Here is a 14,400-nt window from a genome sequence, read left to right on the forward strand (position 1 = left end):
ATAGTCATACTCATGGCTGTGATTTATTACAGCTAAAGTATACAAGGCAAAATTGGCCAAGAGAAAAGGCACATGGGACAAAATTTGGAGGAAACTAGGTGCAAGCTTCCAAGAGTTCTTTCCCTGTGATGTCACACACGACATGCTTAATTTCTCTAGCATCAAATTATGACAATGTGTAAAATGTCTACCAGGAAAATTCATTAGAAATTCAGTGCCCGAGGTTTCTGTTAGGGGCTGGTCATGTAGGTACCGTCTGCCTAACATGTACCAAAATTCCAGACTCCCAGAAGGAAAGCAGGTTTTCAGCATAAACTATATTGTTTGTACAGTTTGCTCTTATCGGTTAGGGATTGGTGGGAACCTCCCTGAAATCCAAGTTCCTTGACATAAGCCAAGGGCCACCCTTGTAGTCCTTTCTAAGGATCACAGTCTCAGACCTGCTGGGTTAACTCATTTTCTGCACACCATGGAAATCTACAACCTCTCTCCTTGTTTTAAACTACTATGTAGTATTCCATGGTAGGAATACTTTCTGGTTTAACTTTTTCCTATTGATTGGCTTTTAGACTTTTATTTTGCAGTATCTATTTTTGTACAATTCCTTTTCTAGAGGCTTAGATTGGAATTGATGGGTCATAACATAGTGACCCAATTTAAAATTTTAATAAAATTTTAATATTAATAGATAGTTCCAAATTGCTCACCAGAGGGCTTTCCATACTTCCAACAGCAGTTTACAAGAGTACCCTTTGGAAGTGATTACTTTTAATAATATTCACGTTGGGAATGTGGGAAAAACTGACTGTCAGGCATCAGGAAGAGCAGGACCAGGAAGGGCATTCTAGATCCCAGGTGTGTCCTGCTGCTGCTATGGACACTTGCCTTACCCATTCTATTCCTGCTCCCAAGACTCTTGTTTCCCACACTCATCTACTTCTTCCTCTGTCTCTAATCTCCCTCCTTGTTCCCTTTAATTATTGGTGTGGAGACTTGTGATTTTTTTTTTTGTCTTTTATTATGGAAAACTTCAAACAGACACAAAAATAGAACAGAATAAGAAACCTACACGCACCCATTAGTCAGTTTTGGCAATTGACAACATTTTGTCAATCTCGTTTCATTTTTCTCTTTAACTTTTTTGGGGGTTGGGATGGGGCCTGGAATAGTGAGAGCAAATTTTAGACGTGGTGTTTTAAAAAACATTTTTTTGTACAATCACGTGTTGCTTAACGACGTTCTGAGAAATGCATTGTTAGGCGATTTTGTCATTGTACGAATATCATAGAGTGTACTTACACAAACCTAGGTTGTATAGCCTACTTCACACCTAGGGCATATGGATGGTACTAATCTTATGGGACTGCTGTCATATATGTGGTCCCTTGTTGACTGTAACGTCATTATGTGGTGCATGACTGTACTCATTTACAGAAATAATGCATACTTACCATAACATTTTAAATAGAGATATACTTTTTAAAAAACTTAATTTCCCTAAATACTTGGTCCAGTTGTGAGGTTACTCTGATGTTCCTAGTTCAGGAGGATATTTCTTCATGTCTTTCTCTAAATTTATATAAAGTTATACAAACAGACAGCTTAAAAAAAATATGGGATAACATTTTTCACATATCTGCAACTTGCTTTTTTCATTTAATTATATGTTAGGGACATTCCTTCAAATCAATAAACATATCAACTCCTTTTTAATATAATATGTTATGAATATGTAGCCATTTCTTTTTGATGGACATTCAGTTTGTTTGCTTTTCAGCCCTTGTGAACTTTGCAGTGAACTTTCGTGTGCATATGGCCTCATATACTAGTGCTTTATTACTGTAAGATCCATTCTGAAGAATGGCGTGGCTGGTTAGAATATGTATAACTTTAATTGTTAAAAGTATTACCACAGTACTTTCCAAAAGGTTATAGTGGTTTTCCACCAGCAATAAAAGTGAGAACCTCTTAACTTTCATTCTTGCCAGCACTGGATATTATTACTCTTGAACATTTTTGCCAATAAAATCAGTTAAGAAAATAAAAAATGGTATGCATTATAGTTTCAATTTGTCTTTATTAGAAAAAACAGCAATTTATTGAGAAAAATAATATATTGAGTTGGGTTTATACTGGCAAATGCAAGTGTGGTTTAATACTAGAAAATCTATTGATACAGTTAGTCATATCAGCAGTCAAAAGACAAAAATCATAAAACAATTTCAACAATACAGAAATCTAAAAAAAATATAGCATGCACCTGTGACCAGATCTCCTAGCAAACCAGAAACAGAGCAGCCTTTTACTTTTTAAATATTAAAATTTAATCATTTAATATTAATACTTGAAATTTTTTAATATTTAATTTTTTGAATACTTACATGGTTCAGAAATTAAAACATATAAAAAGGTTTGTACAGTGAGATCTCTCTTCCTCTTGTCCCCCATCTGCCTGGTTCTTCCCGCCTCCTCCCCCACAATCACTATTAGTTTCTTAGGTGTTCTTTCAGAGTCATTTTATACACATACAGGTGAATATGAGTGCATATCCTCTCTCTTGCTTTTTACACAAATGATAGCATACTATGTACTCTGTCATGCACCTTGCATTTTTCATGATGAAGTTTTTCTTTCTTTTTGGGGGGCCCGTGGTGAGGAAGATTGGTCCTGAGCTAACATCTGTTGCCGAACTGCCTCTTTTCACTTGAGGAAGATTGGCCCTGAGCTAACATCTGTGCCAGTCCTCCTCTATTTTTTGTATTTGGGATGCCGCTACAGCATGGCTTGATGAGTGGTGCATAGGTCCACCCCCGGGATTTGAACCCTCAAACCCCAGGCCGCTGAGGCCAAGGGTACAAACTGTGCCGTTGGGCTGGCCCCCTGATGAGTTTGTTTTAAAGGACATTTTTGCTCATTTCTGATAGCTTTCTAGCTATCTTCCTATTTATCTCTCTTTTTTTAACTATTGAACCCCTCAAATGTGGGACCTTACAGCTATTCACTAGTTATGGTCTAGTTGTTCCTCCCACAAATATTCACAAAATAAAAAAATACTGAAATTAGTCTCTTAAAGATCACCAATGCTTGGTCCTCTCTCATTAAAACCAGTGGCTGATTAGTCTTTGTGTTTGATTCTTTTGCTGTTCTTGCTCCTGATTACACACCCATGGTTCTTGGAACTCTAATACTTTGTGTTTCCTGAAGTACATTCTGTTATAAGTGTTCTTATAAAAAGAGGAAGGAAATAAGAAAAGGGTTGTGGAGGCACACAAAGATACGCTATAAGTAAGAAGATCTGTTACTTAACGTGTCTAAAGGAAAAGGATTCTCTGTGGCTCCTGAAGAGAGCTAGTACTTTATTTTGGGAGGTATCATGGTGTGGGGGAAAGGAAAGACTATGACTTAGAGAACCTAGATTTGAATCTTGACTCCACCCTCGACTAGCTGTATGACCTTGGACAAGTCACTTAACCTTTCTGAGCTTCAATTTCTTTGTCTGTAAAAGGGAAACTTGACCTATCTTTTTGTGTGTGTGGGTGTGTGGGCGTGTGAGAGGAAGATCAGCCCTGAGCTAACATCCGATGCCAGTCCTCCTCTTTTTTGCTGAGAAAGATTGGTCCTGGGCTAACATCCGTGGCCATCTTCCTCTGCTTTATATGGAACGCTGCCACAGCGTGGCCTGGCAAGCGGTACCTCGGTGCGTGCCCGGGATCCAAACCTGCGAGCCCTGAGCTGTTGAAGCAGAGTGCACGCACTTAACCGCTGCACCACCGGGCCGGCCCTTGCCTATCATTTTTATAAAGTGGTAATTAAATGGGAAAATATACATAAAAGTGCCCAGCATAGTCACTAACATTTTAATCAGTGAGAGGTTGTCCTCATTCCTAGGTCCGGAACTTGCAGATTTGAGGTATCCTACTACTAACCTTCAAGGGATGAATGTTGTCTTTGTGGAGCATGTATCAAATAAGATGGACCGCTTAGACCTATCAGCTCCGTCAACCCTTACTCCTTTTGATGGATATGGTAAATGATAGAGTCAGATGTCTTAAATGAATTTCTGTTAGCATTTAAATCCGGAAAGCTGAAGTGTTTGGCACAGGTGATGTATGTGTATATTTTTTTCCAGTTGGCTTTCTAGAGGAGGAGATGTAGTAAAAGTGTGGTTAGTTGGCTGTGATGAGTGTTGAAGAATAGAACTTTTTTTCCCTATGCTTACAGTATCGGCTGATATTGTAATATTTCCTTGAGAGGAAATGTGGTACATCTTTTAAGTATTAAAGAGACCATTTTTGGCCAGGAAAACACTTTGCTAATCTCATCAGAAAGCTTCAAAATGAAGTTTGAGAAGGGAGAAAAAATTCCAGGTAAATTGTAAGGGAACATCCTACAGAGTAAACTTATAGTATCATAGACCAAGATTAGAAAAGGACATGTCTGTAATTTATAGGAGAACAGGAAGAACAAATGTTGAAGATTCCTGCTGTTTCTGCATAACAAGTGTCAACAATATCTTGTCAAAAGTAAATACAGTCCTTTGGATGCCACTGAGAGTTGGGGAGAGGGGTTCATGACTAGGCATTTGAGTGCATACTAGAGGCACTGTGTTAAGCACTCCTCATTTAATCGTTATAAAAATGTTATGAAGTAGATGTATATGGTAATTTTTCTCCAATTTTAATGAAGAAACTGAGGCTGAAGAAGGTTAAGCATTTAGATCTAGTAATCAGCTTTTGACAGGCAACGTGGCAATGATATAACTTAATTGCCTTTGTTTACTAATTGTTTTCTTCCTCTCATATGCTGTGGCTTTCTTGATCCTTGACTTTTCCAGGATTATAGTGTGAGTGAGCTTGCTCACTCTCCTTACCTCCCTCAGAGAATGGGAAAGAGTGAGTCATGGTTACAATTGGCATGAATCTGTTTTGCTACTCTGTTAGCCACATGACAGTTCTACTTGGAACAAAATGACAACAAAATATAGCAACAGTTATCATACTCTTCTTCCAACTTCTAACTGATTTTAGCAGTCATATACTTAACTTTACTAAATTATCATCAATCATACATAGTGTCACTCATTTTTTCACTGTCTGCATCTCCACTGTCTACCTTCCATCTGCAAAGCCAACTTAAGTTTTGTATAATCTCATTGCAATAACACCTACAGCACCCCTTCCAATTTCTTATGTATTTCCCTATATTTATCATTTTATCTTGCACTGCATCCCCACTACCATATGCATTCCAGCCTTGATAAGTTATTTGAAGTTCCCCTGATGTCTAGTTCATGTCCCTTGAACCTCTCCTTGTCCCCTCTTGAAAGCTTCCTCAGTGCGGAGTTAGGTACTTGTCCTTTGTGTGTTGATTTACTTCAAGTATGTGATGATTTTTGGTTGTTGTTGATATTACAAATAAAGGTTTAGGTTCTAGACTCTAGGGTGTAGGTAACTGGAGTGAGTTTCCTCTAACTTTGTGCAGATTTCATTACCCAGTAGGCTCCTACTATGAACAGGAGGGCTGATGCTGAGCTCTGTATGCGTGAAGGGTGTTGGTAGGCAGGCTGTACTTTAGGGTGTGATGGAGGGGAGTGGCAGTAGTTTCCAGTAAAAAAGCCTTTTTGATCTGGGGCACCAAACCCATTGCAGGAGCTCTACCTGCCTCCTGCCAAAAGTTTAGTTTCTTTAGAGAGTGTTTCTTTGTTTTTAGGCTACATTCAAATGCAGCTGCTGCCTGTGGCCCTGTAGGCATGGGGATGGAAAGTGGGTGGGAGGAATTGAGTAGTTGTGGCCTTTCTATTCCTTAAGCGTACTTTTTGCTCTGTGCCTATTTCTGCTTTCCCAGCTCTGACCTTGGAGCCTCTCTAGAGCTCCACCAGAGGATGGCACATACATCCATTTAAGACTTCTCTTGTGTTTATTCTTGGGTTGTAGCATTTTTTGCTCTTGTTTATTCATCAGCTCTGCATAGATTTATTACCTTTTTCCCTATCATTTCAGTAAGGTAGAGTGGAAAGGAAGAAGCAAACACATTTGCCTAGTCTATCATTTTGAAATCCTGGCCAGAGGTTCTGTAGAGAACTTTGAGCATTTGTGATTTTAAGAATTGAAACAAACTTATATAATGAGTGCTTTATTGATTCCCAAGTCTTGATAGAATAGTTTGGAATGTTTATAGAATATGAAATTATTGTAATGCTGAAATGCATCATCTATTTATGAATAACTTGTGTTCTAAAAATAGTTATAAGGCTTTTCAGACCAAGGAAAGCCAAAGGTCCCTCAGGTGCCTGGGCAGGAGAGGGTTATGGGGTGGTTCCAGGCATTGCCATTAGCTACTGATTGATAATTGGGGCCAGAAGCAGGGTAACTCTGGCTCACATGATACTGTTTACATTCTAGAATTGGAGGGAGTAGCTTGTTTCTCAATGTAAAATTTGCTAATTTTAGGTCCTCCTTGATATGACATTAAGATAAAAGCTCTACTACCTGAGTTACTAAAGAAAAGTACTATATAGTGACTGTATAGTTAGATTTAGGTTGCAAGTTGTGTTTTATTTCAGTGAATGATGAAAGAATAATTTACCATGTCTTCTAATAAGAGTGAAAATGAATCTATATGCAACATTATTTTTATTTCTTAATACACTTCGGGAAAGTTAATTGCAACTGTGTGGTTCAGGGATTTAGTGCAAGAAGAAGAACAGTTGATGGAAGAAAAGAAAAAGAAAAAAGACGACAAGAAAAAGAAGGAAGCTGCTCAAAAGAAGGTAGTATATGTATAACTATTTATATTAAACAATTTAAATGTAGATTTACAAAGAAAATTACTCTTATTGGATTTTTTAAAGCATTTGATTTAATGTTTTAACTTCAGTGGAGATTCATTTTAATATTTAATGTCTTTAAATATGCATATATAGTAACTTGCCAAGTGTGTACAATTTAATGCATAGTTATTTAATCTTGCCCAGTAGTTTTTTCAAAGGTAAGTGCTTTATATAGGTCTTAATATTTTTCAATTAGCTGTTGCTAGGTTTTCATGATACATCATTTTATAAGTGAGAAGAGCATGGAATTTGTAGCTCCATAGAGAGGATTTGAAATCTGGCTCTCCCATATAGCATACAGAATGGTGTGGCCTTAAATTTTATTTAGCTTCTCTGGGCCTTAGTTTCCTTATGTTTTGAAAGTGAGAATTGAATTAAATGAGATAATGTAATATATACACGTAAAATACATGTAATAGGAAATAAAGTAATACAGGAATACAGTAATAAAGGAAATAGTAATACACATAATAAGAAATAAAGTGTCGATTTTCTTTTCACTTTTTATTCAGTACCTGGGCTGATTTTAAAAATTCGCAGTTTACCTTAGGATGTTTTAAAATAAGCCTAAGACATAATTTGCTGCAAAATATCTCTAGCCAGTACATCGTTAGAAACTGTAACTAAAGCAGTATAAATTGTGGAAAAATAAAAGATTATGTAAAGATTTTTACAAATTAGTGAAGGCTGGTGGCATTCATCTCTTACTATATCAAGGTTTCAAGGACCTTAAAAATGTTCTAAAAGACCCAGTGAAATTGCTGTTCTATTTCTCGTTTCTGTATTCTAATGAAAACTTACGGCTAATTTTTAATATATACCTTTTTTGTGCCAGGCACTGTGCTAGGAACTGGATATAGACTACAGCAGCATACTTATCTTTACATTATTTAATAGAGAAAAACTCAGGATACAGAATTATGGTAGGAAGGGAACTGCTCAGGCACACAGAGAAGTGCATAACTCAGCTTGAAATGGGGCAGAGGGACAGGGAAATTTTCTTAGAATAGAAATTAGCTAAGTGAATAAGCAGCAGAATAGAAAAGGATTCCAAGCAGAGTAAATTCAGAAGTGTCTGTAGCCTGTTCGTGTTCAAATAGGGTTTTCATCGGGGCAGGGGAGGGGCCAGGGAGCCAAGGATAGAAATGTTAGGGGATGAGATTGGAGAGTTTGGTGGTAGCTGTCAGCTCTTCTCCAGGTTTTGGCCATTGGGTGTTGGGGAAGACATGGAAGATGTTTTAGAAGAGTGACTTAAACGTTTGTGTTTTAGAATGTTGGCCTTGGCAAATTGTGGAATTGGATTGAAAGGGCTAGAAACACTAGAGACTGCGATACTGGTGAAGGCACTATTCAAAGAATCCACAGAATTTGTTGAAAGGATATGAAGGAAGAATAACCTAGATTGACTCTTAGGTTCTAGATTGAGTGACTAACTATATCTTGGGAACAGTTAACCAAGTTAGAGAATACAAAGAAAGGGGAAAAGAGATACAGTTCGGGTCTGGACGTGCTGAGCTTAGGGTATGATCAGTAAGTACCGTGGAGGGGCGGAGTACAGAGCACTGGAGGATTAAGAGTGATGAGATGATGGATGACCCTAGTCATAGGCCTTTTGGTTGCTCTCAAGAGTGACTGGGAAGAGATGCATTGGTAGTTGTCATAGTTAGGGTTTGGAATAGGTTTCTAGTTTTAGCATTGACGATGCCTTAGGCCTCTGTTAGAGGCCTATTGATATAGGATGGTCTTTACAATCTGATCAGTCTTTGCTGAGGATTTGTTATGAAAAAGTTGTGTCCTCTGTTAAGTCTAAGGTTGAGGGAAGGCTTATCAGATGTTTTTTGCATGGTGTGAAGGCCATTTACTTAATGAAAAGAGCTTCTAAGAAACTTAAGAGATTTACTGAGGAAGATGCTTAGTAATACTTTACATAGAATCAGTAGTTTGGCAAGCATCTAAGTGTTGGATTAGGCCCTGTTGATCCCTGCTTCTAAGAAACTCAAGATTTAGCTGGTAAGTCAGGATGTATGTGGAATGGCTAGAGAAGAGCCCTAAGGAATTATGTGCTGAAGCATGTTTATTTGGAATTGACCCTATTTACTGAGGACATTCTAAGAAAGGGAGGGGTCACTGGAATGATTTCTTTAAATATTGTATTTTTAAAATATATAATGTGAGTATAATTTTTAAGTTGTAACATACACAAATAATGGCTCTAATTGTTAAAGTTCATCTTTATATTTTTTCATAACCAAATCTCTAGATCACCAAGTCAGTGTCTTTAACACATGAATGATGATTTTTGTGCCATTTGGCTTCTCACCAAATCTGAAGTGACGGCTTTTCATGTTCTTTCCTACTCTATCCCTGTCTCACCCCGTGGTTGCAGTCTCTCACCCTGACCATGTCCTACTAGAACCATCATCAGAGGCTTAGAGATGTAGGGATTTGTTTCTCCTTGTGCTAGATATTCAGGATTGATAGAGTGTTCTTGTCTATCCCATAGATACGGTAATATCTAGCCACTGAACACAATATAACGGAAAGTCTAATACTGCTAATATCTTCAGTAGGCTAGCCTTCCATTGTAAATAAGACTGCTCTTCAGATTCCAGATAACCAGTTTACAGCTGAATTTGAATACTCTATTGGTGAAATAGGACAGCTGATATTTCTGTAGGCTTTTACCAAACAGCTATTAAAAAACAAAACAAAACTCCCAAGTTGGCACGTGTGTAGCCCAAATGAAAGATGGTGAGTCACAGGAGTTTTAAGACAAGTTTCCTCGAGCTTGTCTTTTGTCTGTAGTAGGAGCCAGCAGGTGTATCCAGGTAGGTGACAGGCATCTACATAAGCCAGGTAGGCAGGGCTGTTTATATAAATGTTGGAACATAAACTCACTACAGTAAAAACAATCTGCCTGTTTTATGTAATCAATGTACACTTTAAAAAATCTATATATAGTTATTTCTGAAAAAGACTTCAGATACTGTTTGTTCCAATCCATTCATTTTAAATATAAGGAACTCAAACATTAAAATAAGTGGCTAACCATGGTTTTATCAGGGTGACAGAACTAGGAATAGAATTGAAGTCTTCTAATTCCCCCAGCTAGTGCTTTTCCAAAACTTGGTGCCGTGGCTTTATCCTTTTGATACAGAACATTATCTTATACTTTTCCTTTATTTTTCACAATCTAAAGGTGAACTTTAAAGCTGAAAATAATATATTATGGTAATTTCTATAAGGCATTTAATAGGTCTTTATGCCATGGATACAGAACATAGATTTAACAGTGCCTAATAGCCATTGTAGTATTTTAAAGAAATTTAAATTCAGACCACAGGTTATTTTCTATTTTAAATGAAAAACTAGAGAACACAACTCCTTGTATAAAAAATTGGACACCAACAAGGCTCCCACTACAATATTTTTATTATGATAGTTTTTCTTACTTTGTCTGTTATTTAAATATAAATTTATATATTTAAATTCCTCTTTAAAGAAATTTTACACAAAAATTAACATGATTTTTTCATATATTTCAGCCCTAATACATCTCTGATTAATAATAGAGCTCAATGACTGGATGGCTTTGTTTTTAATTTTTGTTTTTTTTTTGAAAAGCCTTCTATTTCACATCTAAGTATCATGGCTGTTTACTTATCTTCTGATTCTAAGGCTTAGAAAATAATTTGATATAGCACAGGAATGTAGTTCCTGTGCTTAAAAAAAGGGCAACAATTGTAGCAATAGGTTGTTACCATGGATTTATCTCGAGATTCTGTTTTTAGAAGAAATTGCTAGAAGGCATCTTAGAGAAATGTAATGAGGAGGAGAAAGGAGGTTGAGAAATAGGGTAATTACAGAGGGATAATTTAGTATAACCTTTACTTTAAGCATGTAATTGTAGTTCCTAGAAAGCATATAATAGTTGAGGGCTGGAGGGAAGCAATAATACAAATTGGGATCTTATGGTGTTGAGAATGTTTTAAAGTCAATGTTCATGGGTATTTTTGTAACTGTGTTAAGAGCTGAAGGTACCAGTGTTATGCAATTGAAAAAAAAGCTGAAGGAATTTTTATAGGCTTTGTGGATTTAAATGTACTCAATTTGAGTTTAAATGAGACTTAGGTTATAGAAAACTTCCAACTTCATTTTTCTTTTTCGAAGTTTTCGTATTTACTCATCATGTCTCCCAAAGACCATTTTGTTCTGAGACTGGGATCATATTCAGCAGTCAAAGTAGAAAATTTTCTCCGTAGCCTAGGTGGTAATATACCCAGGCCTAAAGCATTGCACTCATCTAGGGCAGTTAGGTGTTCCCTTACAGTCCTGCCCCTCATTTCAGCTTACTATTCTGTTTTCTTTTTTTAAAAACTCATTTTATTAAGCAGACCTGAGTTCTGGAGTGGGTGCTGCTTGCTAAGAAGTCATAAAAAAGCTCTCTGACCACTAATTATCTCATTTAAAATAGGTGAATTAAACAATTAATTCCTTATTCCTAATGTTAGTTTCTAATACCTGGAACTGTTAAGACATTGTAGATGATTATAAAGAGAGAAAAAAGCAAGACTTGGGAACTGGGAGTGAGTTTGAGTCCGTCATTTCCCAGTGTGAGAGAAAGGACTGAGCCAAAGCGTGGGCAGGTGGAGCTGATCATAGCAGCAGCAGCAGGAAATATCTGTTGCATGCTGTCTCTATGCTAGGTCCTGTCCTGAGCTCTTCCCCCTCCCCCCAAGCTCTTTATATGAGTTAAATCTTTTTAACCTCACAACAACTCTGAGGTAGGTGTTTTTGTTCCTTCCTATAGATTAGGAAACCAGGCTTTAGAGAAGTTAACTAATTTTGACCGAGGTCACACAGTGTAAGTGGTGGAGCCAGGATTCAAAGGCAGGCAGTCTGAGCTCTTAACCACTGAAGTATGCCTAGGGATTGAGTTGTTGGGACAAGTAGTGCAGAGCCTGACAGAGGCAAAGGACCTAGCATGCTATGAGTCTGCCGCTTGTCTGATGCCTTCATTAACGAATTGAAGCAATGGTGATAATTGTTTATGGAATCACAGCTCAGTTTGTTTTAAAAAAAATCACAGTTTGTTTTAAAGAAAAAAAAATATTGAAAATGGGAATCATTTGGCTTCTAGATTTGCCAGAATCCTTTAATTCTGTTGTGCAAGAGGATCTACAATGATACCTCACATTTGAATAGTTTATAAAGTTTTCCCAGAAAAGATCTTTTTATATCTTACTTGAGCCTCATAATAGCTCTGAAAAGTAAGCAGTACAGTTTTTTTTTTTTCTCTCTCTCTTTGAGGAATTAGGAAACTGAGACCCAGAGGGTTTAAATGACAAGGTCATTTAAAAGTAAAAAAGAAAAAAACAGTTAATTTTAATATATTTTATATAACCCAATAGATCCAAAATATTACTATTTTAACATGTAATCAGTATACAATATTGATATATTTTACTTTTTTAAATACTAAATAATCTGATATGTATTTTATACATATCAATTCAGATTATTTCAGTGGTCAGTAGCCACATGTGGATAGTGGTAACCATTTTGAACAGTGCAGACAGATACTCTTAAAATCACTGACCCCACTTGGAAAATTCTCTTTTTTAATAGTTTGAGTAATATACTGGGTCCCTGGACCAACCACAAAAACCTGTTTTAAAGAAATGGAACTCTTATTGGTTTCATTTCCTCCTAATCAGTTAGGAGCTCTTGGGTTCTGTTGCTTACGTTCCTTCACTGTATTAGTCAATGTTCTGATTGGCAGGCACCTTCACGTGTCTCCTTTCTACCAATTCTGTGTAGATGACAGAATACTGAATGAGGTTGACCATTGTTCACAAGCAACATGGAGTTGTTTTTCCAAAGGACTTGCAGAATAGATATTCTTTATGTGGTAAGGCCTAAAAGAGCAACACTGTATATCTTGGGATTTAGTAATGTTGTTATGGTTTCCATGTACAGTAATTTAGTTTCCTTTGGAAGTAAACTGTGGAAGAGACCGGGAGAGTGAGAAGAAAAAAAAAAAGATTTTCAGCATGCAAAATAATTTTTGTGCTGATGTTTTTGACTTCAGAAAATTATGTATCTTATTATTTGACATGATACTTCTAATACTTCAAAGTGTTCATATACCAAGTTCTCTCTGATAAGACTGGTTTTTTTACTATCAGATTTTAAAAACAGTTTCTCCAGAAATAAGTGTTCAAGCTAGTTGACTGGTCTTTTGTTGTTGTCCTTCCATCAATTTTTTTTTAAATTTTTGATCCATATAAGGTAGAAGATGAGCCTCCATTATTTAACATTATCACTAGTGCTCTAAAACTTGGTGAAGCACTTCAGTGCCTAGACTGACTTTCTGGCTCTCTGGGGAAAGATGAATGTTTGCTGTGGCTTCAATATTAGAGTAATTGCCATATAGTTCTTTACCATATAGTTCTATAATGATATAATTCAAAAAATAGTAGTCTTGGTAACAATAATTTAATATGACTAAACAAAATGAATTATCATGCCCCATGGCAGTTAAGAAAAGCTTTATCTTCATTTAGAAACAATTCCTGGTTATTCAGTTTCTAATTATTCCGTCTTTACACACCTCCCTGCCTATCCTTGTATCTTTTATTTTTAGGCCTCCCATACAATTGGTCTTAATCAAAAAGTTGATTTTTGCTTGTGGCCTCTGTCTATAATGAGTTCTTTCTTTTTGAGGCCCTTGAAATTTGAACAGGCACCTTGTAGCCCTGCTGTCCTCAAGCCCCTCTCCCTGTTTTGTCAGAGACAGTGGAAGTAGGGGCAGGCATGGGAAAGCAGGGCTCCTGTCAGTTTAGCTTCTGGAATTTTAATGAATTGTCAAATGTGTCAGAGACAACAAATACGTTTGAAAATTTTTCCACTTGAAAATACTTAAAAGTTAAGTATGTTTAACTGTAGTAGCAGCCTAACCTTCAGGAGATAAATTTATTACTAATTTGGCCACAGCGGTTATATGCAGCTTTTCTTCCAGAAAACTTACTTTGTGTTTTATCATTTGAAACAAGACTTTTTGAAGCCATTTAAGCACATACATTTCATGGCTCTAATGAGTTTTGTAAAGGTGACAATTATATAAAAATCATTTTAAAACTAAATGGTGAGAAAAGCGCAGTCCCATTTTTAAATTATATACTGTCATACAGTGATGTCTTCTCTGCTTTGTGTCTGAAGAAACATTTCAAAATTTTTTTATCAGGGACAATGGGGCACATCTCTGGGAAAAGCATGCTTTCTTTGCATATCTTTTCCTATACAGTTCATCTAAATGACAAATTCCTTATTTAATAAAAGTGTATATGTCTTGTATAGTAGTGATATGTGAGCATTTTATCATAACAATCCATTTCTTTCAGTTTCATATTTACATTGTTTTTTGTTTGTTTGTTTTTATTTTAGGCCACTGAACAAAAAATCAAAGGTACGTTATTTAACGCTATTTTTCATTCTTTTTTCCATTAAAGCAAGGTTGTTGAAATGCATTTTTATTCTCCTCCAGGATGGGAGAGAGAAGAGCATGAAAG

General features: G+C 36.4%; 1 protein-coding gene across 8 annotated transcripts in view; it reads left to right on the forward strand.

Annotated features, from left to right (window-relative positions):
• Positions 1–14,400, forward strand: part of TNRC6A (trinucleotide repeat containing adaptor 6A) — a 102,944-nt gene that overhangs the window by 15,330 nt on the left and 73,214 nt on the right. For 6 of the 8 annotated variants that reach the window (XM_087417152.1, XM_087417146.1, XM_087417147.1 and 3 more), the window contains 2 exons: positions 6,682–6,769; positions 14,276–14,297. In XM_087417152.1, coding sequence (XP_087273278.1) covers positions 6,682–6,769; positions 14,276–14,297 — 110 coding nt within the window. Of the gene's footprint in view, positions 1–6,681; positions 6,770–12,649; positions 12,741–14,275; positions 14,298–14,400 lie in introns of those variants that run through there. The other 2 variants (XM_087417150.1, XM_087417153.1) reach the window with 1 other exon arrangement.

Source organism: Ceratotherium simum, chromosome 26 (assembly GCF_057802395.1).
Source record: "Ceratotherium simum simum isolate JZ-2026a chromosome 26, ASM5780239v1, whole genome shotgun sequence".
NCBI lineage: Eukaryota > Metazoa > Chordata > Mammalia > Perissodactyla > Rhinocerotidae > Ceratotherium > Ceratotherium simum.